Source organism: Electrophorus electricus, chromosome 12, assembly GCF_013358815.1.
Source record: "Electrophorus electricus isolate fEleEle1 chromosome 12, fEleEle1.pri, whole genome shotgun sequence".
Taxonomy (NCBI): domain Eukaryota; kingdom Metazoa; phylum Chordata; class Actinopteri; order Gymnotiformes; family Gymnotidae; genus Electrophorus; species Electrophorus electricus.
In genome coordinates, this window is record NC_049546.1 from 13,591,046 (window position 1) to 13,616,081 (window position 25,036).

The window sequence follows — 25,036 nt, forward strand, 5'->3', positions numbered from 1 at the left end:
CATTAATATGATGAAGGACAATGGAATTTTTAATTGAACAGTCTCAAACTCCCCAGTCCATTTTTAAGTCAGATGCAAGATAAATGTCTGGTACACTTTGTGAAATACTTTGTGAACTGTTCTTACTGCAATGGTTTCTACATTTGTTGTGTTCTTGCTAGGTGTATTATTCTAATGTAATTTTTTTTTAAATGGTCAACGCACGTGCCATTTTCTTTTTGATGTTTCACAATGTTTTTATTAATATCTTTGCAATAAGATAGAAATAGGGTTCAAACATCTGTAGATTTTCCCTTAAAATGTTGTTGATACTAACAGTAAAGAGCCTCTGAGAGGTTAGGTATAGAGGTTACATAAACGCCATCTGCGTCTCACCGTGTTTTGTGTGTCACTCAGGTCTTATCCATCTTGCTGTGTGATTTGATGAATTGTGTGAAACTAACCAATAATCATGAAATCAGGAAGAATTTTCACATCAGATACATTTCCTTCCTCGTTCAATCGACATCTAGCTAGCCAGAATGGTGTGCATCAAGTCTACAGATGCTGAACCTGCAGCCATTATGGAAAATAGTGATGAAAGTAATGAAGATTTAGATCCTGAGAAGTTTGATTCCATTGAAGAAGAATACAAAAATAAGAGATTGATGGCTAAATGAATGTTATTTTACAATATTGCTACAATAGAGGATTTAGGTAGCTAGGGTCACATTTGGGCACAATCCTGCTACTAGCTAGTAGCAGACTAGTTGGTGAAATTGATTTCTAATACAGTTATCCATCCAAATTTTTTTTTTTTTTTTTTTTGTGTGTGTGTGTGTGTGTGTGTGTGTGTGTGTAAAAGTAAGCAAGTATAGTATATATGAATGTATATATTTTGGTCATACTGAATACTGTTATGTGCAGCTTAGACTTTTTTTTTTGCCATTTTTTGGTTATATTTGTAATGCTCATTTTTCACTTGCACACATGAAGCTTGATTTATTGATACTCCATGAAACATGATATGTAATATAAAGTCATTGTTCAGTCACATTTTTTTCAGTCCAAAATTCCCTCAGTGCAGCAACCACCACACCATGCCTTCCCCAAAGCACAACTAGTCAGCACCTAACATTTGTTTCTTGATTGACGACCATTTTGGCCATTTTGTAGTACATTAAACCTTCACCTATGCAAATTTATTCCTGACGTGTTAAATTCCGTGAGAAAGAGCAGTGGCTTGTAGGACCATGAAAAATGTATAAATGCATAAATGAACACTTTAAGTAATAATTTTGGCAAACAAAACTACCCTTGGCTTTGACATGAAACCAAAAATGAACTTATATAAGTTCATTATTATTTCACAGTACTTATTAACAGACTATATTAAACTATGGGATACAAGCCTAGCAACCATTTTGTTATGTGGAAAAAATCAATGCTGTCTTTAAAAAGAAATGATCCTGTATGTATAAGTCTGATGCTAAATTTTGCAATGTTATACATTTTACCATTCACAAATTCTGTAAATTTGCTAAGCTATAGAACTAGCTGACATTTTCTTTTAATAAAGGAAGAGGAAGAACATTTGTTCTGTATTTCGCTGATGCTTCACGTTTTGTTGATTCACAAGTTTCAACACATCCCGTATTGATGATGCTAGAGAAAGGTGACGATGGTCAGCGCCCCTATAGCCTCCAGCCTGTGTCTTCCACACTTAAACTGAGCTGGTGCAGTGATCACAGCTCCGTGGGCCTGCAATGATTTGTCCTTGATATTAAGCCAAAGCCTTAGCGATGCAATAATGACTGCATCGGCTGTTTTCAGTGGCCAGAGTCTGAATCTCCCATGCCAAGATTATTTGGAACAGGCAGGTATTTTGACATTTCCCAAATGCGTAGTCTATGTGCAACATGCCAGTCTCTTTGATTAAATATGGTCAATATATGGTAAATATCGTCCGTCATGCCTGGCAGCTCTCACAAAGGCAGGGCCAGACGGCGCACAGTGGCATTTTTGAGTGTTGAAGTCATTGCTGATTACTGATCTCTTAGCCTGTGGTGAAACTTTGAAATTTAAAATAACTGGAAAGTGATGGAATGCATCAATGGTTTCTATGCTTTGAATAATAGACTAGTTTGGGAAGTAGACACTTCTTCAGCCAGCTTTCCATTCACTTGTTTCTTTCTTTCTTTTTTTATTTCCTGTTCTCTAACAAACCTTGTACATTGCACCATTTGCTGCCAGCTGGAAACAGAGTTATGATTAATAGGTGTTACTGAAGTGCTCACAGCAATGTTCAACCCAGTTTTTTTCAAAATCCATAATTACTTTTTAACTTTTTAAAAATGTCCTTAGGCAAATGAATACCCCCACAGAATGCAATGGGTTGCATGTTCTGCAAAAGGTAAATGAATATTGGCATTGAGCATTGATGTATCATTTTATTGTATCATTACTTAAAAAGGTTTCAATTAAATAAAACAAATGCTTTAGAATATGTTTGAGTGTGCTTAACAAATGATTAAATTGGCAGGTGATGGCTTTATAAACTCTCATGGGCCACCCACTAAAATTAAGGGTTTCCAGCAAAGGTTCTTCCTTCAAATATACCACTAGTTCAGTTCCACTTCCTAAAATAATTCTTTTGAGATAAGAAATACAAAATTCTCAGAATGATCTGTGATATAATGGCTATATTATAGCTCATATGATGTATGTAGGTGTTACTGAATTTGCACATTATACTCTAGAGACTTTTGTTATTTTTCTGTGAGTACAGAGATAAAGTGCAGTACAATAACTGTAGAACTAAGGAACACTCAAGGCTGCTGTTATTGTTGGCCTTAACAAACTCTCATTGGAAGCAGCTTTATTGCTAGAGAACTTTGTTACAGCAGCAGTGAACACTAAAGCTCTCCTGTCTCCATGGTCCTGGGTGCTAAGCTTTTAAGCACTGTGCTCAGATCTGAGATGTTGAGTTGCTGCAGCAAGCAGAGTTCTTCTCTACACAGTCACATGTTTGCGTAATTCTATGCATGCTATCTGTCAGTCGTATTCCACAAGCGGAGGTTCTGGGGTCTGGCTGGCGAGATAGAAAGAGAAAGGGGACCTAATGACATGTACATACAGGAAAGTAACCCACCGTTCACCACTAATAACCCTTCCCATCCGGAGCCGTTTTGTCCCTCTGCTCTGTATTTATGACCCAGCTGCAAGGCCAGGCAGATGAGGCGATCGATACTCCCCATGCTCAATGAGAACTCTCTCTCCAGCTGGGCATTCAGTAGGTGCTGAGGAGCTATAGGACTTCAGCCCCACCGCCAAATAACCCTCCAACTCAACCCCCCCCCCCACTACTGGTCATATGACATCACTCCTGGTGTCACCACATATGTGAACCTGCTGCTGATTTTGAGGGATAGCAGCTATGTTTTTTGGCCCCAAAATGTCTGGGACAAGGGTACACTTTTGCAGATTAATACTTAGTGAAACAGGAGATTATACTCCAATTCAGTTGCATAATTCATCTTAGTAAATACAGCACAGCTGTGAAGTCATTAACATGGCCAGTAATATTTTGCAGTGATTAGCTGGGCCAGTAGTAAGTACAGCCTTTAATGTGTTTTTCATTCCATTGACTTCTGATATGTATGAAAATGTTATTATTTAATGAGAATAACGGAATATTTTTATTTATTTTTACATAATATTTTTTACTTTGACAGTGTTGCTCATCCTATCCATAATTTCAAATATTAGCGTCTTACATACTAAATTACGTGGAAACTTATCCAGAGTGACCCCTGGTCATTTAGGTCTCTAAAATAATTCCCAATTTACCATAGGTTTTGCCCAAAGAGGAAAAAATAATCAATTATTTAAGTATCTCACAGTTCACTGAACAAAAAAAGCAATATGTTTAGAGACTATTCTCTATGACAGGAGAGTGATGGACAGAGTGAACGTACCCATGTTTATTATGCAAAAGTGGGCTGTGGCCCTCTCTCTTGGCAATACCTTCACTTACCCTGCTGCAAGGTTGATGTTTCCTGCCTGGCTGTTTTTTCAGGGGATATAAGTGTATTCTCATAAAGAGTGTTTTGCGTGCAAGAAGATGAATATACTGTCTTTGAGCAGCAAGAAGTGTGGCATCGTGATAAGTGTACCTAAAGGAGTGCTAATATTGCTCCTACAAGGTAGTTCCCACGCCTCCAACTGGGTACTGATACATTATGAATCATTTGCGAAGTCTTTCTTGGGTGCAGGAGCCAGTCTAGAAGCTCAGGTTCTCCTTACTCGTCAACACTCTGGAGCCCTGCGAGAGATGGCTAAGGAACTGTGGGTCTTGAGGTTTAAGAACTGAAAATTGATCAGTGCTGCATGGAGAAGAGCTCCACTCTACTGGGGACTCCCTGCGTGCTGCTACTGATTAGCATTTACAGTGCTTGGTGGCCAGCTCCTGTGCAGCTCTTGCAAATGTGATCTTTCCGGAAGGGCCCAGAGAGTCTTGGCAGAAAATGTTATTTTGCACATCTATAAGGTTCAGAAGTGGTTGTGGTTGGGTGGAAGGGGATTGGACTGCCTTGTTTGAAATCTTTTATTCTTTCCCTATAGCTGATAGAAAGGAAAAACCCCTATATCTTTGTTGGATCTAGACCTACATGCAGTACTCATAATACATAGAGTATTTTCTCTGTTGCTGCAGCTGTGTTCAGCTAACATGGAAGTCATGTGCAAGCTGCAGAGAGCCTCTTATTCTCATGAAGGCCAGATCTTGATTGAACAAATTGATGGCTGCATTAGGCCTAGTGTCATATTTATACCAGCTGGTTTATTGTGGTGCAGGAAGCACTCCTTTGGTCAATAAATTGAGTGAGCAAAGAACAAAAAAGTGAAAACCAGAGCAGAGCAGTCGGTTGTTTGGGAATCACCATTAATTTTCCTGTCCTCTTTTTCCCTGTGCAGGAGAACAGATCTGACAAGAGGACTGGACAGTGAATGAGGACCCAATCGAACAGGAGTGGAATAGAGTGTATATGCGATTTTTTTTTTCCCCTTTTTTTTCTTTTTTTCTTTTTACTTTTTTCACAGCTCCCTCTGTCATGGCCAATGACAAGAATAAAGAGTTGAGGGACTGAAGGACGGAGTCGTGTGCTGAAGGGAGACTGTCCCGAGTGTGTCCCAGTGTCTTGCATTCTTACGGATGATGTGGCCAGGAATGCAGAGGAACAGGCTTGTCCCGGTGTGTGGGACTTGCTGCAGCAGTGGACCGGGGGCCCCTCTGTGGATATGGATGTTTTGCTGCGGTTTGGCGCTGATCAGGGGACAGAGCTACTACCCCACAGTGAACACGCATTACGGGAAGCTACGGGGTGTGCGGGTTCCACTGCCCAGTGAGATCCTGGGACCTGTGGATCAATACCTCGGCGTGCCGTATGCCGCTCCGCCTGTGGGTGAGAAGCGGTTCCTGCCGCCTGAGCCACCTTCCTCTTGGTCCGGGATCAAGAACGCCACTCACTTTGCGCCTGTTTGTCCGCAAAACATCCACAATGCTGTGCCAGAAATTATGATGCCTATCTGGTTCACATTTAACTTGGATATAGTTGCCACATACATACAGGATCAAAATGAGGATTGCTTGTATCTAAACATCTATGTTCCAACCGAGGACGGTGAGTGTGTTGGGTATACAGGAAAAGCAAACAAAAAAAAAATCTTTTTACTTCTATTTCACCCTCTATATTGTGTTTGAAGCATGACTGGTTGTCTGGAGCATGCTGTGTCTGTGTCCACCATCTCAATACCTCATCTTGACTTGATCTACCATGAAGTCTGCTCATTAGCTCTTCCCTTCCATGCCACTGTTACGGGTTCCTCTTTTGTGTTGTTTTAAAAAAGCCAAAGCAAGTAGTCAATCATGAAAAAGAAAAATCTCTTAACATGAGAGCTCAGATTTTAATCTGAAATGAAGATTGGATTTAATGATCCCAGTGCACCTCCCTCTACTCATTGTCTTCACTGTTCTGGCACAGTAAAGATTAGAAATTAGCCTGCTTGGTGCGAAAATGATCTTTTTAGGGTTGCTGAAAGATTATGGAACACGAGAGGCCTGTGGCATCAGTCCTAGCCATATAAGACCCGTTACTATTATTTAAAGTCTTTAAAAAAGGTTGACCCCTCAGTGCCATAGAAAAATAATTAAAATACACAGAAATGGGTTTTGTGGCCCTGAAAGAGTGGATTTGCTCAGATACAACAATGCAAACAGCACAATTTAAACAACAGGAACATTTTTGATGCATTTAACCCCAAGGAGCATGCATTTCTTGCTCAATATTCCCTTGATGCAAGGGTGCAGGCAATGCAACAGGGAAAAGGTCAGTCAGCCTTCTTTGTGGTGGTAACGGGTCTTATATAGAAGTGCATGTGAAAAAAGGCTTCCTGTGTCCCAGGGTGCAGAAAATAAATTCCACCATTTTGGGATTTTTACAGCCATATTAATATAGGAGACCACAGTTTACTTTCTCAACAGGTACTATTTTGTTGTTCTTGTTGTTGACTGAGGGAAGGGGAGGGGGAGTGGGCTCAGACAAGTTGTTGCATGTTCTCCTCCCAAGTTTCTTCCAGAGCCTTCTGTTATTTTGTAGTCTTTTATTCATTTTACAGTCAAAAGAATATCCAAGGAATGTGCCAGAAAACCCAACAAGAAAATATGTAGAAAAGGAGGTATGTAAGCAAGCCAACATGGGAGCGAAAAACAGAGGAGAGCGACTGGCACGTCCTCTCTAAAGTCAGCGCCATAACTCCGTCATCTTCAGAGTCAGAGTTCTAATTGGAGCAACACGGAAAGTACAGTGCAGATGAGTTATGCCTGTATGTTTACGATATGATGTACAAACCATCTCGGAAGCAAAAAAAGAGTTTTCTCAGAATGTGTGAGACTTCCAGTGAGCATGAGTTTATTTGTAACATAACTGCCAAGTTGCTCATCTATTTCTTTTGATTCATACATTGATATACATTTATACAATAATTCTTAGTTTTCAAGGTCCTTGATGGAAATTTTATGCTTCTGAAGGTACTAACATATCATGAGGATAATCATTGTACTTTCCAGTTATTCTGATGATGCTCTTTTTTAATGAAAAATTGACTAACAAAAAGTGTACGTACAAACCGTAATACTCATCATAGTCTGTGTACATTACTCAATATTATATTTTCAAATTTATGTGATGAATGACAAAGCAATCTAGACAAGAATCTGCTTTGCCAGAGATTGATATTTAACAGATGTTTATAACCTTTGATTCTTAACCATATAGGACTGAAGAAAATGTTTTGTAGAAACTGTTTTGTCAGCAGGTAGCTAGGCTGTCAAAAGACATACTGCAGTCAGGCCACTGTATAATAATATGGTAGAGTCAAGTGAATAGTTCTCTCTTGAGTGTGTTATGTTCCACTGTATGATACAGTTGCACTGTTATCTCAAGTTTCTGCAATGGATCTATAATCAAGGGAGCTCTTTGCCAAAAACATAGATACTCTGTCACCTGAAAAGTCAACAAAATTGTGGGTAGTTGTCCCTATTCCTGTTCACTTGAAAAGCAATAATGCTATTAATAGTGACTGAATTAGTTTAACCATGGTAACTGCAGTAACTTAAATAATAAATAAATAAATTAGGAAACCACAGAGATTTCAGCTCAGTCATAAGGTCAATGTCTTCTTAAGCATAGGAAGCCGTATTTAAGCATTTTAGACACTCTGGTCATATCCAACTTCTCATCTCATCCAGCAAATGGTGATGCTAAGTCTGAATTACCAGTCAAATGTTTGGTCACATTCACTCTTTGTTTATTTTTACTATTAGCTCAGTGGTTAAGGTGCTTGACTTGTAATCGGAAGGTTCCTGGTTCAAGCCCCACCACTGCCAAGTTGCCACTATTGGGCACCTGAGCAAGGCCCTTAACCCTCAATTGCTCAAGTTGTACTCAGACGTAATTGTAAGTTCCTTTGGATAAAATCATCAGCTAATGTAATAAAATAACATGAATATGTTATGATGATTAATATTGACTATTTTAGATTCTTAAAAGTATATGTCCTATACTTTGACAGCTCTGCACACTCTTGGTGTTTCCTTAACCAGCTTCATGAGGCAGCCACCTATGATGCTTTTGTCTTGATGACATTCTCACATATGCAGAGCGCTTGAAGGGTGAGGAACTAAAGTTCTAAAAGAACTATTTGCTGAGGGTGCATCTAAAATTTTGTGTGCATGTATACACACAGGCATGTTTTTTGAAAGTTAATTCATATATAGGCTAGCACCTGTCCCAAATTATATTTGTCTTAGAAACAAGCTTAACCCGATGTGGTCAATGTTGATAGTAAGAGTGAAGAGTTCATGAGGGGTTAGAGATATAGGTTAAGATGCACGTCATCTGCCTCTCACCATGTGATTCACATAATCCATTATCTTAAAATGCTTTTGTTACTATTAAAAACATATTTTAAGTCAGGTATGTCCAGTAATATACTGTAATAATATGTCCGTTATTAAATATGTGTGTGTGGAGAAGGATATCAGTTTTAACTTCATCAGATGAATGTGCAACTTATTTCCTAACTACATTGCTTAATCGAGAATTTGCTGTTATAGTTGTATCAGAGACATTCATTTGTCAAAATATCCTCCCTTGTGAAAGATTTAAAATGTCCTTGTACCAGTAACAATAACACAAAATTCCACCTTTACTACTACACACGGAGTCATGCTGTGGGGGGCCTATAAACACCCCACCAAACACTGTTGAATATAAAGACTGAAACACAGCCTTATAGCATTGTGAATTCAGCATAATTATTTATGGGATCTGTCTACAAGAGGTACTGCATGTAAAGCAACACAGTTGATTAATTCTCACATTAAACGGATTGCTGCAGCCTTTTTCAATCAGTGATTTGAAAGGAAATAATCAGAAGTGATGTATTCTATGCAGATTTTTCTTATATTGTTAATATTTAAACAGTGTTGTTCCACTAAGCCAATTATAGCCTAGACAGACAAGACCTGGGGGCTTCAAAGTCTGAGTAACTATCCATTGAGCAAGAGCAGAAGTTTGCCCATTTACATCCATTTGCCCTAATATCTGTATTCTGAATCATTGCTTACTTTTGATATATTTGAGTAATATAATCTTTACATGACTACCCCAGGGTGCCAGGCAGCAGGTTTTAAGTTATTGTAAATAGGTTTCCTCGAAGTGAAGAAACCAATAGAAGGCCTAGTCACTTGGGTGAAAAAGAACATGATTGCATTTCTATTTCTATTGGCTTAAAGTTGAGTGAAGAGCTAGTTGGAAAAATTAACTGCATTGTCTTAATTTTAAAAAGCAAAGCAAATATTTTGAAAGCCACTTCCACAAATAAAATCTGCAGCACATGGTCAAACTGAATGGAACCCTTTTCCAAATGAATTCTTCATTCACTATCCCTGTGGATATGGTCAAAGAAGAGACAGAATTTATGAACGGTGGAAAATTATAGGTTTGTGAGAAGTATAGCACAGGATGAATCTGTAGTGGGTTAGTAATGTCAGCCAAATTATTGAAGGCAATGAGTGTAAGGTTTTTTGAAAAATAAAGGCAGTTACTGAAGGCGATATCACTGGATTCCCTCCCATTTTTATCACAATGTGCTGCATGGATTAGTGTTAGGAAGCAATGCATGAAACAAAGAGAGGAAAAGCTCTTATTTGACTTAATACAAATAAAGAGCATTATCAGAGCTCTGGGAATAATTCAGTAATTTTGTCAGTAATCTATAAATTATACTACTCAGTAATAAGTGAATTATATCTTTTATTTCATTTTCATGTCTATGGAAGAGATTTAGCCTTGCAGTCACAGGCATGACCGATTGCTAGCAAGGCTACGATCATTGATATTAACATTATTGTTTGTATCTTGTACACTCTGATCTTTTTTTGAGCCACAGAAAAAAAGGCTTTATTAGATTCAGTGCAGTAATATGTAATTTCATGTAAATTTTGACAAATTAGCATGATATCGAACCAGCAGTATCTGTTGCCAAGCAACAATAACTCATCAGCTCTCTGAGCCTGTTGATCATCCTTTCGAGTCTACCTTGGTTCTTATTTCCTATTTATCTAATCAACCTAAGGGAATACAAAAAGATGAAATAAGACATTAGGGAGAAAAAGATCTTCCATTTGAGCTGAAAAGCAGCAGGACAGGACAACACAGGACAAAAAAAGTAAAATCAGGTACACTTAGCATGAGTTTCAATTGTGCCAGTAATGGTAGGGCTTGCCGTAAGTAACTGTATTGTAGTTCATCTTGTTCTCATGTTTGGCTAAGCACACAACAGCATGCTTGCTTGATGGAAGTGTTTTGAGGACAAATGTTGCAAATAGGTGGTTGTCCTCTTTATAATTGAAAGCAAACCTCGGTATGATAAGTTTGTCAGAATTTTGTCTTGGTTAGAGTAGCATTACTGGTCATGGGACTGGGTTTGTAATGTCTTTGTACTATACTGCATATAAATATTGTCTAGGTAAGGGCTCCATTAAAAAAAAGGTTTTAAATCAATTAATGCAACCATTAGCATTCTCAGTGAACTCACTTTTACCTACAAGGCTGAGCTAAGATTAGTTGTATACTTAAGATCGTATAATCACTGCTCAGTTTAATCACTGTTGAAGTTTGTAATGCCCATATATTTTTACAGATAACATTAATAGACTTTCTTAGAATACAAGTTGAAATGATTGCAGTTGCATTAATAGCATTTGTTTGCTATTTGCTGTGTAAATGTTCATATTTCAGTATTTACTTTTGGGAGCTATTCATATATTTCAAATGGGTGATGACACAAAAAGGCCTTACCATCTTAGAAACCTCAATAAAATTTATGCTTCAGAAAATTTTTCACATTAATTGTTTGAGAGAGGGGAATTTGGTAGAATCAGAGCAGAGATCTCATTTACATAGTTCTCAGTGTGCCTGGTGTGAAAAAAAGCTCTTTCTGTGGGAAATGTGCTCAACATTCAGGGCTTAAAATCGCAGGTTGTAGCCAGAGCATTCGTCATCTTGCCATAGATCACTCCAGTCTGGTAGGCGCAATAAGGACACCAAAGTGCCCTGGTCACTGCAAGGCCAAGGAATGACTAAGCACAGAATCGGTTCTGATAGCAGCCTTGTCCTGATCCAGAGAAAGAGTGACAGTGAGCAAGAGTGCATAAGCGTGCGTGCCTGTGTGCGTGTGTGTGTGTGCGTGCGTGTGAGCGGAGCTGCAGACTAGAGAAGCAGCAAGCAAAGCAGCAGAGCGGGTGGGGTGGTTGGGGACGGATGTCCCCTCCGTATGATATGGAACAGCTCTGTTAAACGTGTCACAGGCACAGCTCTGCTGGGAGCTTTGCCTTCACCACTAGTGCCTCATTCATTTTGACTTGAAATGCAAGACACAGCCAGGCCAGGAAGTTCCCATTCAGTTCCCCTGCTGCTCACTGGCCAAGTGTATCTCCCCCAATATCTTCCAAATGGCTTTTGTTGCCAGTACCCATAGAAATGCTGTGTGATGCTTCTGATATAATCGAGAAAGATGGTAGTGCCCAACTCATTTTCTGCTATAGGCTACTTCTGATCTGAGTGTTTACTAATTCACCTAAAATTGTCTGTTTGAAAAATTAATAGTTTACCTATGTATGAATTTTAGTATGTTAATGTAGTGTTATTTCAAAAGAGATGTTTTTTACATGGGCATACAAGTCTTGGATGCTGCTACAGTGATTAAAAGCACAATGTTAGTCTCTTAACACGACACGTAGTGGCAGTCTGTTCAATTCTGACCCTCTTTACAACAGTGGCCAATTGTTTTATTTGTGAACAGCTGATTAGTGTTCACCTTTGGCCTCCATGTCTGCCATGTCTTTGCACACCTTTTTTAGCCTTTGTTTCAAATACATTGCCTGTAAGTTGAGCCTTAAACGTCAGCATCTCAAATTCATAGGAATTTATCAGAGAGGCAGAAGGCACAGCTCTCCAAAGAGAGAGAACAGGAGAAAAGCCACCTGAGGATTGGAGACAGAGCCTGTAAAGTGAATAACAGGTGAATTGTTAAGCTCCAACGTTTCGCCAGGAAAATCCCAGTGCACGGTTTGACCTTTACGATATTTAGCCGTGTGCTCGATCTATTGTCACCCTCCATGTTCCCTCTGCATTCCACCCAAGACTCTGCAAGTGCCTTCCTCCACTGCTCAGATGGGTGGTATCGAGCGCATCAGCAATGTGGTCTGGAGGTCGTGGAGGGAGGTGAGAGAGCATATATCTTCTGCACTCCCCACAGGCCCTGATGGGCTCCCTGTTCGCTGAGGTTAATATCAGAGTATATTTGGAAGGCAGCTTGCAGGCACTGTGTCCTAGGGCAATCCGTCTCTCTGATCAGCAAAACGGATCTCACCCAGTTCTCACCCAGTCCCTCTCACTCATTCCCTTCTTCAGCGGCTCTGCCGCAGCATGGTGACAGTTAAACACACACACACACATACATTTATCACTCAAACACTGCAGCATGCACACGCTCAGAGGAATCCACACAAACGGATTTGCAGGCAACATCCTGTTTTTCATAGTGACAGAAAAGCACAATGGACTGAAAGTAGAAATGGCAGCTGAGAATAACAGGGATGAAGTTTGAAATCCCCAAAATCCAAAAGCGAAAGGCCTTATTAGGGTTTTGAGCACAGCCGTCCTTTCGATGCTTTTTTTCTGTATGTCACATTGTTTAACTGAATCTAGAATTTTAAATCATATTTATTTACTGAAATTGTTCATGAAAATCTGCTTAACTGGAATGGGCAACTCATCCAGAGAATGAAAGCATAAAGAATGAGAACTGTTTGCAATTTATGTAGCAACATATTTGAAAACTATAAAGTAAAGAATATGAAATTAATTATTGTTCCATGCACATTACTGGTTTTAAAAACCAGCCACCCTTGTCATACTTATGGTCATATTTAATGCTTGGTCTGAATAAAGGATAGAACTGAAGACCTGAATAAAGGTTTGAGTGGAATGGGACAAAAAATATCCCAAGCTTTAATTGTCACTTTTTTTGACACACTGCCTGAAGATTCAGCCCAAATGGTTTAGATAGCCTCATTATTCAAGTGCTGGATGGTTGCCTTCCAATGAAGATTGGTTTCTCTGATCTGACAGATCCAAATGATTTCTGACTTGAACTGTATGACCATATTAGAAAGCAATACCAACAGTTTGTTTGAAAACAAATATCTTTCTGCTTTTGGCAATTCTCTGAATTATATTAATGTCACTTTACAAACATGCTGATTATGTAGGTAAATCAGCAGAGTAAGTCACATAATATAATTAGTTGACATCTCTGTTCATCATGGCAAGCAGTTATAATGAGTCTAATTATAAACAGACTATGATGAGTATTTACAAATGAGACTACGATAGAACATTCAGTACTTAAAGGCACTATGTAAATTTTAGAGTTAGTTTTTGTCACATATATAGTGTATATATTAAACATAGACTATCTATATAAAACTCATTGTCATTGTTATTCTATCTATTTACATAGTTCCAACCCCTTCCTCTAATCCTTATTGTGGATAATCAAACAAAAGGCCAACCCATTGTGCAGTGTATTTTTAAATTATTTTAAATAAATGATATGATATTGGATATAATATTACAATGGTGATTAAAGAAATTTGAATCAAATGTTTTTAATTTGAGATATATATATATATATATATATTTATTTGTTTGTTTGTTTGTTTGTTTATTTTTATTATTTTTAATTAATATTTCATATTGCAATACTCATACTTTACTGAATTTACTTTGGTAATTTATGGGCAGACAGAAGAAGGCTAGGTGGTCCAAATCAATTACAATGCCACTTAATTTCTCATATTAAATATATTAGAAAATCTTGAGTAAAATATAATTTTATTGTTTAAACTCCAATTACATTTCCATCTATTAGGTTTTGTCCAATTAAATGTGACTTGCATGTCTATTTATCTGAAATGTATATTTACTATCTGAAATGTATGTAAGAAAATTTCATGTTCTATAAATCATCCCTAATCCTTTTATTGTAAGCCAGTTGATACAATCTTTTTTTTTTCTTTTTTTTTGCTTAGAAGGTTTAGAACTCCATCCCTGTTTCGATGGTTGTACTTCTTTGAATTCTCTTGTGCCTTTTGTGTGTTTTCCCTGCTTTGTTTTTAGGGGCCCATGCCAAAAAACAGGGAGAGGATTTAGCCGATAACGACGGCGATGAAGATGAAGGTATTCTCTTTGGTGATGAAGGCGGTTGCATGTTTATAAGTTTGTTTGGATTCTTTTCTAGTACATTTTGAATGCAACCCCTTAGTGTATCTCTTTTACAGAGTACCCAGTATCACACCCAAAGAGTCATTAAAGCCCCTGGAGCGACTGAGGATGAATGTGAATGAATGTGTATTCGACACTGGTTGTACTTGAGTTATGTGTGTTCTGTTCTTTAAAGTCTTGTTGTCATTTAACCTTTTATTTATTTTATTTTATGTTGGTTGGTTTGTGAGTTGGTTTTTTACTCATTAGGCCTGGTTATACTTTTGATATCTATCTTTTGAGCAGTATACAACCAAGATCAAAAACAGGTTATTAATGCTGTTGAAACTACTCACATGTACCTACCTGGATGGGAGCTCAAGTGAATGCAGTAATATTAGATTCGTCTAGAAGTGTAAATGAAAATTAGAATTCAGCTTGAACTCTCATCTATTGCAAGGCACAGAAGATGAAAGTATGGTTTTGAAATCTTACTTAATGGTTTTAAAATTTTACTTAATGTTCTCTATAGTTGCAAATGTTACAGCTCTGATGTGATGCCTTTTTAGCCAAATCCAGGCATAGTTGTTCTATATGATATACATGTGGAATATTTTTTTAACTGAGACCTCTTTTTAAGAGGTTATAGAAACATTGTTCTGCTTGCTTACTGCTTTGAGGTTTTTTTTTAATACAGGTGGATTTTTTTAATACAGGTGGAATGAAATTCAAACTATACTAATATGTTTAACTTGTATCTCAGTAATTAACTTTGGAAGAACTTAATGCATTGGAACTAGGTCAGAAAGGGCTACCAGCTGCATGACTGATAAGCAGCCATAATTATAAATGGGTCATACTAGCTACATTATCTCAGGTGTAATTATTCTTCAGATAGGAAAGGGTCACAGGGATCGCAGCGGATAAGCAGAAATAGCTGGCCAACCATAATTACAGCCTGATGAATAATTTGTCAATTGTTGAGTGGGCTTGCCTCTGAAAGCATTATTTACAAATCCATGGTTTAGCAAAGGCCTTTCTAAATCCTTCTAATAGTTAGACTGTTATCAGTGTCTATCAACAGTGAACTCATTCAACTGGAGAAAAATATAGAACAGCAAGGAAAATGTATGAATGTGAATTCAACCATTGCTTGTTATAATAAGTAAAATACTTTTGAGAATGCTCTGAAATAACATTTCAGATTTTTCTATCAGTTCTAAGGTCTCTTAGATGAATGATGGCTTAAGTTACATATGTACATATATTCATGGAAAATAGAAGTCTTCCATGCATGGAATAGCTAAAACCAAAGAATCTTTAAAATTGAAATCTTTAATGCAGAAGAAAATGGATTTAGCAGTCATTTCTTGAGGCTTTCTTGAAACAATGCAACTTGTCTCATATTATTAATTTTCACAAAGTTAAACTGTGATTGTGGTGCAATTATACATGCTGCACTGCATGTTTGCCAGTGTGAATGCTACTACTGGATATCATGGTAGGCTTTTGACACAGTGAAAGCGAATGGATTTAGATGAAGAGAGGAAGGCTCATGAGTTGTGGTGAGAGGATTAGCAGTCGAGAGAGGAGGAAAAAATGAAAACATTGCCACTCAGCTATAATAGCATTGTTCAAGTTCAGTATTTATCTTAAGACATTCCGGGCTCAGGGTGGATATCTGGTGAGATTAGAATATTCTTTCCATGCTACTGAAAAAGGCTTAAACCTAGGATCTATATAATAACCCAGCCAGTGCTGCTCCCCAAGTTGTGGATTGTTGTGGATTGTTCAGGTAGGGAGGATATGCTCGGCTCTAGACCAATACCCCGATCTGCATGTGCCCTGTGTGGGCTCACCAGGCTGGGGCTTGGTTTATTCTGGAAGCATGTCCACAGGTCAGCTGTATTCTGGTTAACCAGGCTCATGGCCAGGACTTTACTCATACTTTTGAAGGCCTTGCGTTGTGTAGCTGGAAAAAGAAAAGCAGTTATTTCGAACAGCTCTTTTGGGAGGGAGTTATCCGTGGCATTAAGTAGCATGGAAAGGGCTTGTTTCTCCAGCTGCAACAATGGCAGAGGCCATCGCATCTCTCCATGTTGTGGGAGGCCACACATCCTCCAGGATGGTTCTGGCATACCCAAATCAAAGTGGCCATGTTACCTTTGCATTTGGCTGAAAAAGATGATCCAGTTGCTGCCCTGTGCAAACATGCAGTGCCTGGTGTGCCTCTTCCAGAAAAATCCACTTGGCCAAGTGCATGTAGTGCCATGCCCAAATGGCTGGGTGTGCTGCCAGATGCGTTGCCACCCAGCCTAGAGCTCTGCTTCCAGCTGCCTTTGGAAGCAAGGCATGGACACTGGGGTTGGGATCTCAGACAGAGTGGGTGCATGCCCAGGGTGTTCTTGCAGTTATTTTGCATGACGAGCCAATTGCCCTAGATCCATGGGCCAGATTATCATATTGTCTGTTGAAAGTTGCCTGCAGAGGGAGCATTTGTGAACATGGTTTATAAAGCTTTAAGAGCACCAAAATAGTTGTTGATAAACAAGATGGAAGCAAAACGCCAAAGGCATATGCGTGGAACTGAGTGTGTTTTAGAGCTACCTTGTTAAATCTGCAGGTGGATTTTTATTATATTTATATAAATAATTAAATATAAAAGCAATACCTTCATTGTTAGCCCCTCTAAAAGAAGTATTGCAAGAGGCAACAAATCCAATTTGATGTTTCAACAGTTTTGACACAACTGTTCACAAGCTGTCTCCACTGTGTTCTTTTTCTTGGAACCAGATGCTTATTGTCTTTAGCTTTGGATGAGGCAACTCTATATAGGGGCCCTGGTATGGTGTAACTCTGCTATGGTTTAGCCCTGCTATAGTGTATGTCTGTTGTAGTGGTTTATGCCACAATATTCCCTATGCTCTCCAAAGTCTCTCCATTGGACAAGCAAATCCACACCAGCAAAGCAGAGCTTGTGGACAAACATATTCTCTCTGCCTTTCCTCTATCAGCTTGCTCAGCTCAAGCACTCCTATTTATCACCCATCATGCAGTCTGCTTAGAGAGACATTGTCATCCAGGATCAGGATTCTGGATCCAGGATCAGAATTCTGTTTATTTGGCAAGCCTCAAACCTGTTTCAGGTTGCCCCTCATCCAGTTAGGACAGCTCCGGTACCTGTCCAGGGCTGCTTGTGGGTGCGAATTTCGGCGCACCATCAGTTACAGCCAAGCCATAAAACATCATTCTTGTGACTGCATCATCCCTGTTTAGGGGACATATTTAGGAGCAGCAGAGATTCTAAAACTTTGAGGGGGGCAAGTATGGTCACCTTAAGAGGCAAAGGCACTCACCCAGGTTGTTACCCTGGCCATTTTATGGCAAACGAAGCTTACTGAGCTTCATGTCCTAATGAGGACAGAGAATCCTTGGCCGGCTCTGGTTCTCTCACTATGATGCCCATGACCAGCCCTGCTCTACCTGTTAGCATTAATTATATCCAATTCTACCGGTCATTCACCATGGTTTAAAAAGACAAAAAGAAAGTCAGCTCAAATACATGCTTGCTCTCATGAGAGAAATGATCAGCTATGGCACTGGTGGTTCAAAAATCTGAAACTTGGAAGATTTATGGGCTATAATATAAAACCTACAGAAAGGTCTTTTCACCTGGCAGTAAATGCTTATTACCCAGCAGCGGTGTAAGCAGAAGATGACATTTTAGCAGTGCAGATGTGAGCTGTGTGCAGGCTACGGCCTGCCTGGCGGCAAATCTGCATACAGGTGCGGTGAGGTCTCTGAACTGGACCTGAGGGATGCTGCTGCCTGCTGCCAGCCCCCACCCACCCACCGAATCTCCTTCCCTGCCTCCCTCTTCCCCTTCCGTCTCTGTCCCGACCTCTCCAGCTCCCTTCGTGCTGCCAGAGGCCAGGCTTCAAAGAGCACATCAAACCACCTGTCTGTGCGCTTAGCAACAACATATTTCATGCACAAACACCATGGCCCCAGCCTGAAGAAGTCGTCTTCTTCAAAGGTCACTTTCCCCATCTGGTTTTGGGGCAGAGGTGTCGGAATCAAAAATAAATACACAAATTGCCACACACAGGCTCCCCCCATACGCACATTGTGTTGTGCACATACAAAGTGGTTGCTGACCTGAACTAAACCTCAAATAATTTTTGAATATCTGCACTATTTTAATGCTTTACAGGAATATACCACTTGTATGCACTACAGTTCCAATATTGCCTTCAGATCTCTTAATACAAACAATAGTTACAGGCTCATGGTGAATACCACATCCATAAATTATGTAAAACACTCCTGTAAAAAGACCCAAATCATCCTCAATTCTTCTACAGTGACAAAACAGTTTAAACTTCCCAAGGATGCCCTAATCACCAGCTGTCACTCAATCACGATCTGCATTAGGCGTGACGAAATTCACAGTGGCGACAGCTGCACACGTTAAGTCAAGACCCACTCTTGTCAACCTGGGCGTCCTGTCACTACAACAGGCCTCATCAGTGGCACTCACTCATCTTTCACTCAGTGTTGTCCGGCTCCTCCAAAGTGACGGGACTGACACCGTGCAAAGAGGTCCAGTGAGATTTATAAGTGTGCAGGAGAACAGCCGAACTGACATGGCCACAGCCTCAGTCCTGAGTTACTACACTCACTGATGTGCTAGTCACCAGATAGAGGGGTGTGATGGAGAGATGTATGTTGTAGGTTGTTCAGTACTGGCATGCATGGATGTTATTTCCACCTGTTTGTTAATGAGAGTGAAAAGCATTCTTGATCCTCTGTGCTCACAAATGATTGATAGACATCAATAACAGAGAAATATGTGTGTGTGTGTGTGTGTGTGTGTGTGTGTGTGTGTGTGAGAGAGACCTAGCATGCCTGTGTCACCGACTCCTGTCAGTGAGAAGCCCACATCCTCATATCAGATCTCGTTGTATATTTGTGATATCGATATTATAACTAGTTTCCCCATTGAAACGTGAATGTTTTATTTATTTATTTATTGAATGTCCATAAAAATTTAAATGTGTCTGCTGTGTAATTTATTAATGCCAAAATGCCTTCTATACATGTATTCTTTTCATTATTAGCATATTCTTTTTTGAAATGCTGTGAAGTGCCACAGATGTTTATTGTTTACTGTTTGCCTTGTATAAAGAAACCTAGGTAGAGCTCGCAAATGGTGATTACTGTCTTAGTACTTAGAATAAACCTGTTGAAAAGACAAGGTACTAGAACTATTGATGTAACCTCCAGTCCTGCGGGGTTTTTATATTTGTTTGCTTGTTTGTTTTTTTAAATCAGGTGCAGATTTTGTCAAAGTAACTATGTTTAATCAACAAAAGAGGGTACTGATAACACTGACATGAATAATCTTTCTTCTTATTCCTCCTGGTTTTATTTCTCTCTGTCTCTCTTTTGAACTCTCTCTCTCTCTCTCTCTCATTGTTTTCATTTTATTTCCATTTACTCAACTACAGGAACTCTTTCATTCTCTCTCTTTCATCTACTTTTACCACTCCATGAATCATTTTTTTTCATGTAAAAGTGTCAACCAAGAATTGTGGGTCTTAACATCATGCTATATCACAGCTCTCTCAGATACCAGATAAATTAGTCTTAAATGAGCGTGAGAATTTAGAACGGAAACACTGCAGACTCCACAAGACCTTCATACTGAAAGAATGAACACACTGACAACTGGTTGGGAGGGGGGAAAAAAGATAACACAAAGAACATTCATTCTTGTCAGCGCTCAACAATAATTCGCTGTGACTACACACATGTAAACAGGCGTAATATGAAGGGCAGTGGAGTCTGCAGATGGAAGGAGCCACACCAGCTAGAATGCGGTTTGTGATTAGTTAGCTGTTTCTTGAGGACTTGAAATTTGCTCTCCAGTAGCCATGGCAACCCTGAATGCAATATAAGGGCTTGAACACAAGCCCAGCAGTTCTCTCCCAGAACTCAGAGCCAAACAACCACCATGCCTGAAAGAAGGGGAGAGTCATATCTGTCAGAAAGGACTTTCTTTCTCTTATGTCTTTCTTTGCTGGAGCACTTCATTAAAAATTTGACAGCTCCCTTTAGTGCATCACGTGTTAGGCTTGTTTCTGTAGAAAAAAAAAAAAATAGGTCTACCTGATCCAAATAAATTGCAGAAAAGGTAAAGGCAGCACTCATCTTAACATGAATGTGGGATTCTGGTGTCTAAAATGCCTTTTTGTTTTTTGTTTATTATTTAACAGCTAGTACAATGTCAAAAAATATTTTATTCCCTGACTGGGAAAATCTCTGCTCACCTATTGCCTGGGCCAGTGAGTAATCTAACAGTTCCACCATGTTCTTATGCTGCAGTAAATTGCTGCCAAATTGCCACTATGAGATTCAGAGCATTTATTAAATGTAAACATCATCTCATCACTGATGCAACAAAAATGAGCCTGGCCAGAGCAAGCTTACAATATGTAAATATATTCTGATCTTGAGAAGGGCATTATCTGTTCATATCTATTTGCTTTGCTCCGTCAGTTCGTTAAGGAGAGATGAGTACACAGGCATTTTCATGTCACGGTCAGGCTGTTGCTTGGTGGCTGGTATCTGAGAGGGCCACGTGCCAAGGTTGCACAGCAGTTGTGTTGAGCCTTGCTTTGCTGGGTCCATGAGGGGAAAAGAGAAGGTTTAACGATGACCACTCTTGCAGACATACGAGACACTGGTGCCAAGCCCGTGATGGTGTACATTCATGGAGGCTCATACATGGAGGGAACAGGCAACATGATTGACGGCAGTGTGTTGGCAAGCTATGGGAACGTCATTGTGATCACACTCAACTTCCGGGTTGGAGTTTTAGGTAAGCGACTTATTCTTTATATATTAGACATAGCTTATAGAAGCAATTAGTCATTTTCCAATGATTCTTCTTCACATTATGAAATAGCCATTATACTCACACCTAGTGGCCCAGAGATTTGATGAATTCTCTACAAAATGTATTTTAAACATAGCTGCCTCTTATCTGGGGAACCTGCTTTATGGAGCATAAACTGGTTCATTTGAGGATAACAAAGCAATTAGATTTTTCATCTTATGTGAGCTGAACTTTATCAAAAAAAAGTAAAAATATGTGCTTTCATAAATATTGTTTGCTTCTATAAGATGGTAACGATGATTGATCCTTTAATTAGTTTGTCATTAATCACTAATATGACAACTAATTTAATACTATATATACTATAGTATAAATAGTCTAAATCTACAAATAGTAGATTCCTTGTAGTTTTCAAGATAATTTTGACAAAGTGATACATGGCTTATTGTTTGAAATTTGATCACCAGGAGGTTTTTCTAACATTTTCTCTAACAATATTATCATTTTCCCAAATGCTTTGGAGCACAAAAGCGGCTCTATGATGATGACAGTCACTTTAAAAATGTATTATCGCCTCTGCAGTTCCATAATTAAAGAAGCTGAGACCATTTTTATGTCAGACTCTACAACATTTAATCAAGTGTTCAACCACATTTTGTTTAAGGCATATTTGTAACATTTGTAATGTCATTTAATGGTGAATGTAAGAAGAGTAACGTTCTTTATGGATTCAGTGGAATCAAGACTTTGAATGCCAATGGAGCTATATTCAGTAGAACGTTTTATAAAAACTTCACCTGTAAAGTTTGCTTGCAGCTTGGCATACCAATGCCGTATATATTTATTTATTTTTAACTTTCCGGTGTTTTGATAAGAGCTTGTTGAAATGTCTTTGCGAACATGTCTGAGCAACCTTTTTCTTACAACTTGAAGAACAAGCACAACACCAAAAATATTTCACTGTGAACATGCAATGTAGAAAGAAAAAAAAGAAAAAAAAAATTTCAAACTTGAATCTAAAATTTCCTAAACTGTTCCAAGCTGTTATATTTTTCACCAAGATTGCAATACCCAGAGACTATCAACTGGATTTGTGGGCTAATTCTAAGTATTTTAGTGCTGAAATTGTAAAAGTATTCTTATGAGCTACTTAACCAGAGCCGGTGTACACATTTTATGTACTAGTGATGTATTTTTCAGAGAATATTCATTATTAAATTTAGAACATTAGAACACTATCTAATTTAAAGACAAGTAATCAGATATACTTTTATCATTAAAGCAGAATCCATGACCCTTGTCTTCAATTGCAAAGACCTCCAAGCACAGACCGCTTCACTATGGACACCATTCTTATAAGTGCATTTTAGGCAGAGAATTATAGGCCGTTTATGATTTCAGGGCCAATGGTGACTGATATTATTTGGTTGACAGACCATTATCAATAAGTATTAACACTGACATGGAAGTGGCATAGTAGCAGGTGTTGCACTGGTATATCAGGCTCAGCAGAAACAGGTGAGAAATTGACTCTTGACAAAGAGTTGGCGAATGGCTAACACAAACTGTGCATGAGCCAAAGACTAACTGCACATCCACAAGATTTTCTAATAAATAAATAAAGCTTGTACATGCTTAGAGCTACAGGAATGTAATTGACATCCAAGGCAACATAAATAATTAATTAAATAAAGCAATATTAATGCAAAACAAGCAGTCTTTTTAATTAGGCAGGTTAAAGTGATGAGCAGGAAATAACTGAGGCTCAGAGAGTTAGACAATAATGAAGTGAAAAAAGACAAGGCAACTTTAATGACTGTGACACCAACCCAGGTCTCTCTTTTCCCCAGGCAACATTAACAACGCATTGACAAAACAGTAAAAACTCCTTCAATGTAGTGTGCCACTCTATAAATATTCATGTGATAATGGTGTGTGTTAATTTTGTATTTAGCACACAAGACCATAAAACCTGTCTGAATAAAACAAGATCTGATTTCTCAACAAAAGGCTGCAGATAAGGGTTCCTTGACAAATGTAGAATTTAAGATTCACAATTCTACTGCTATGCTTCTGAGAGCATGCTGTGTAAATCCAATTGGAATGGCATCTCTGATTTATCTGCTGTATACAGTTTCAGTTTGATGGTTCATAATAATGTGACTGGTGGTTTGAGCACCTAGTTAAATCCGACCTCACATTTCTAGTATATGTGGAAACTAAAAGTACATGACTGTAGCTGAAACACATTGTCCCTTTACCAAATTGGGCCAGGGTCATCATGACCGCAGATGCTGTTGTCTATTAATAAAGGCTATGTGACTACAAAAATTCCTCTGAGTACTTTTACATACTCACAGCAACTGCTTTTAACCCCTGCTTCTCCTTTTGAAAATTTGACATCTTGCTCCTACATTGTCTCAAGTCCAATAGAAGTTGTACTTATTTGCTTCAAAGGATGGACCCCCCTCTCCTGGGGCTCTATCTGAAAAGCTTTACATCTGGATCCTTCTCTATTTAAATGAAGGATAATTTATTACTAATTTAAAATTTAATTACAAACGGCAGGCCACTGTGATACCCCCCTACTAGGATGACACATATGCAGACTTGGATGCTCATAAATGATAGGTTTGAGACCTAAGAAATCTAGTTTGTTTACAGAATTGTTTCCTTGTTTGCAGCCAGGCCATTGATTTTGTGTGTGTGTGTGTGTGTGTGTGTGTGTGTGTGTGTGTGTGTGTGTGTGTGTGTGTGTATATCTTGTGGAATAGGCCTGGGTTGCAGAGTCTCTATAATGATGTGTAATGAGCCTCAGTCGGAAGGGAGTATCATGTATCACTGCTCTTCACAAATATAATTACTCACTGGTTCTTCGGAGCATCACAATTTCCAGCTCCTATGGGGAAGACTTAATTACTGTTTCCGAACGCATTAAAAATGAACAACGACTGCCTCTCTTCTCCAAATCTAAGGTGATGCAGTTTGTCAAACTGGCTATTCAAATGAGCAGTGCTTTATCAAATGTGAAAATGTGATTGTAAAAAATCTTGTTCTTAAATCTATTGCTATGACTTTGTGAACATGGATTGGTGGTCAATTAAAATAATAAAATGTCACTTTGTAATATTCCTTCTTTACTGTAAGTCCTCAGTGTTCTCTTGGGAGTGTGGGAATGGTGGCCAAGGCTGCTAATTCAAGCCACTGCTCACTATTTCGCCAATCATGTTGATACAGTCTATGACAGTCTATGCAAAGTCATTTGTAGGGAGATGGTGGAGAAATAAACTTTATTGAAATTATTTATTTATAATGGTCATAGTCATTCTATCTGTATTTGAACCAATTTTTAAAAACTAAACTGTCATTTTCCACAAATCCCAAAAAGTTCATTGACATTTCAATGAGTTCATTCATATTTCATGGGGATAAAAAACAAATTCATCTTATTAATGTCAAAGAGTGAAAAATTGGAGCAGTGGTGTTCATGCATCTCCCTACTGCAAGTAACTGGCACAGGGCTACTGTAAATCAAATTGAGAATTTTAACATCCCGCTTGCTATTTTCTGCTGAACTGATGCAATTTGCCAAATAAGATCAGCTGTTTGTGTATGGATTTTCTGTGTGTGTCACAAAGCACTATTATTAGTAGTGGTTGTCAACGAGAAATAGTGAAAAATTCAGTATGCCAGTTGTTTAGCAGAGTTGCATTTGAAAGGGAGGAGCTTTTCAAATAGTTCTGGTTCTATATCAGCAAGGCCAGTT

The 25,036-nt window shown here is 38.7% G+C and overlaps 1 protein-coding gene across 4 annotated transcripts in view; it reads left to right on the forward strand.

Annotated features, from left to right (window-relative positions):
- The window catches only part of nlgn3a (neuroligin 3a), a 102,715-nt gene that overhangs the window by 26,081 nt on the left and 51,598 nt on the right, over window positions 1–25,036 (forward strand). The window contains exons 2-5 of one of the 4 annotated variants that reach the window (XM_027008642.2): window positions 4,954–5,660; window positions 6,655–6,714; window positions 14,286–14,345; window positions 21,103–21,252. In XM_027008642.2, coding sequence (XP_026864443.1) covers window positions 5,192–5,660; window positions 6,655–6,714; window positions 14,286–14,345; window positions 21,103–21,252 — 739 coding nt within the window. In that variant the 5' untranslated portion in view covers window positions 4,954–5,191. Of the gene's footprint in view, window positions 1–4,953; window positions 5,661–6,654; window positions 6,715–6,795; window positions 6,862–12,135; window positions 12,327–14,285; window positions 14,346–21,102; window positions 21,253–25,036 lie in introns of those variants that run through there. The other 3 variants (XM_027008645.2, XM_027008644.2, XM_027008643.2) reach the window with 3 other exon arrangements.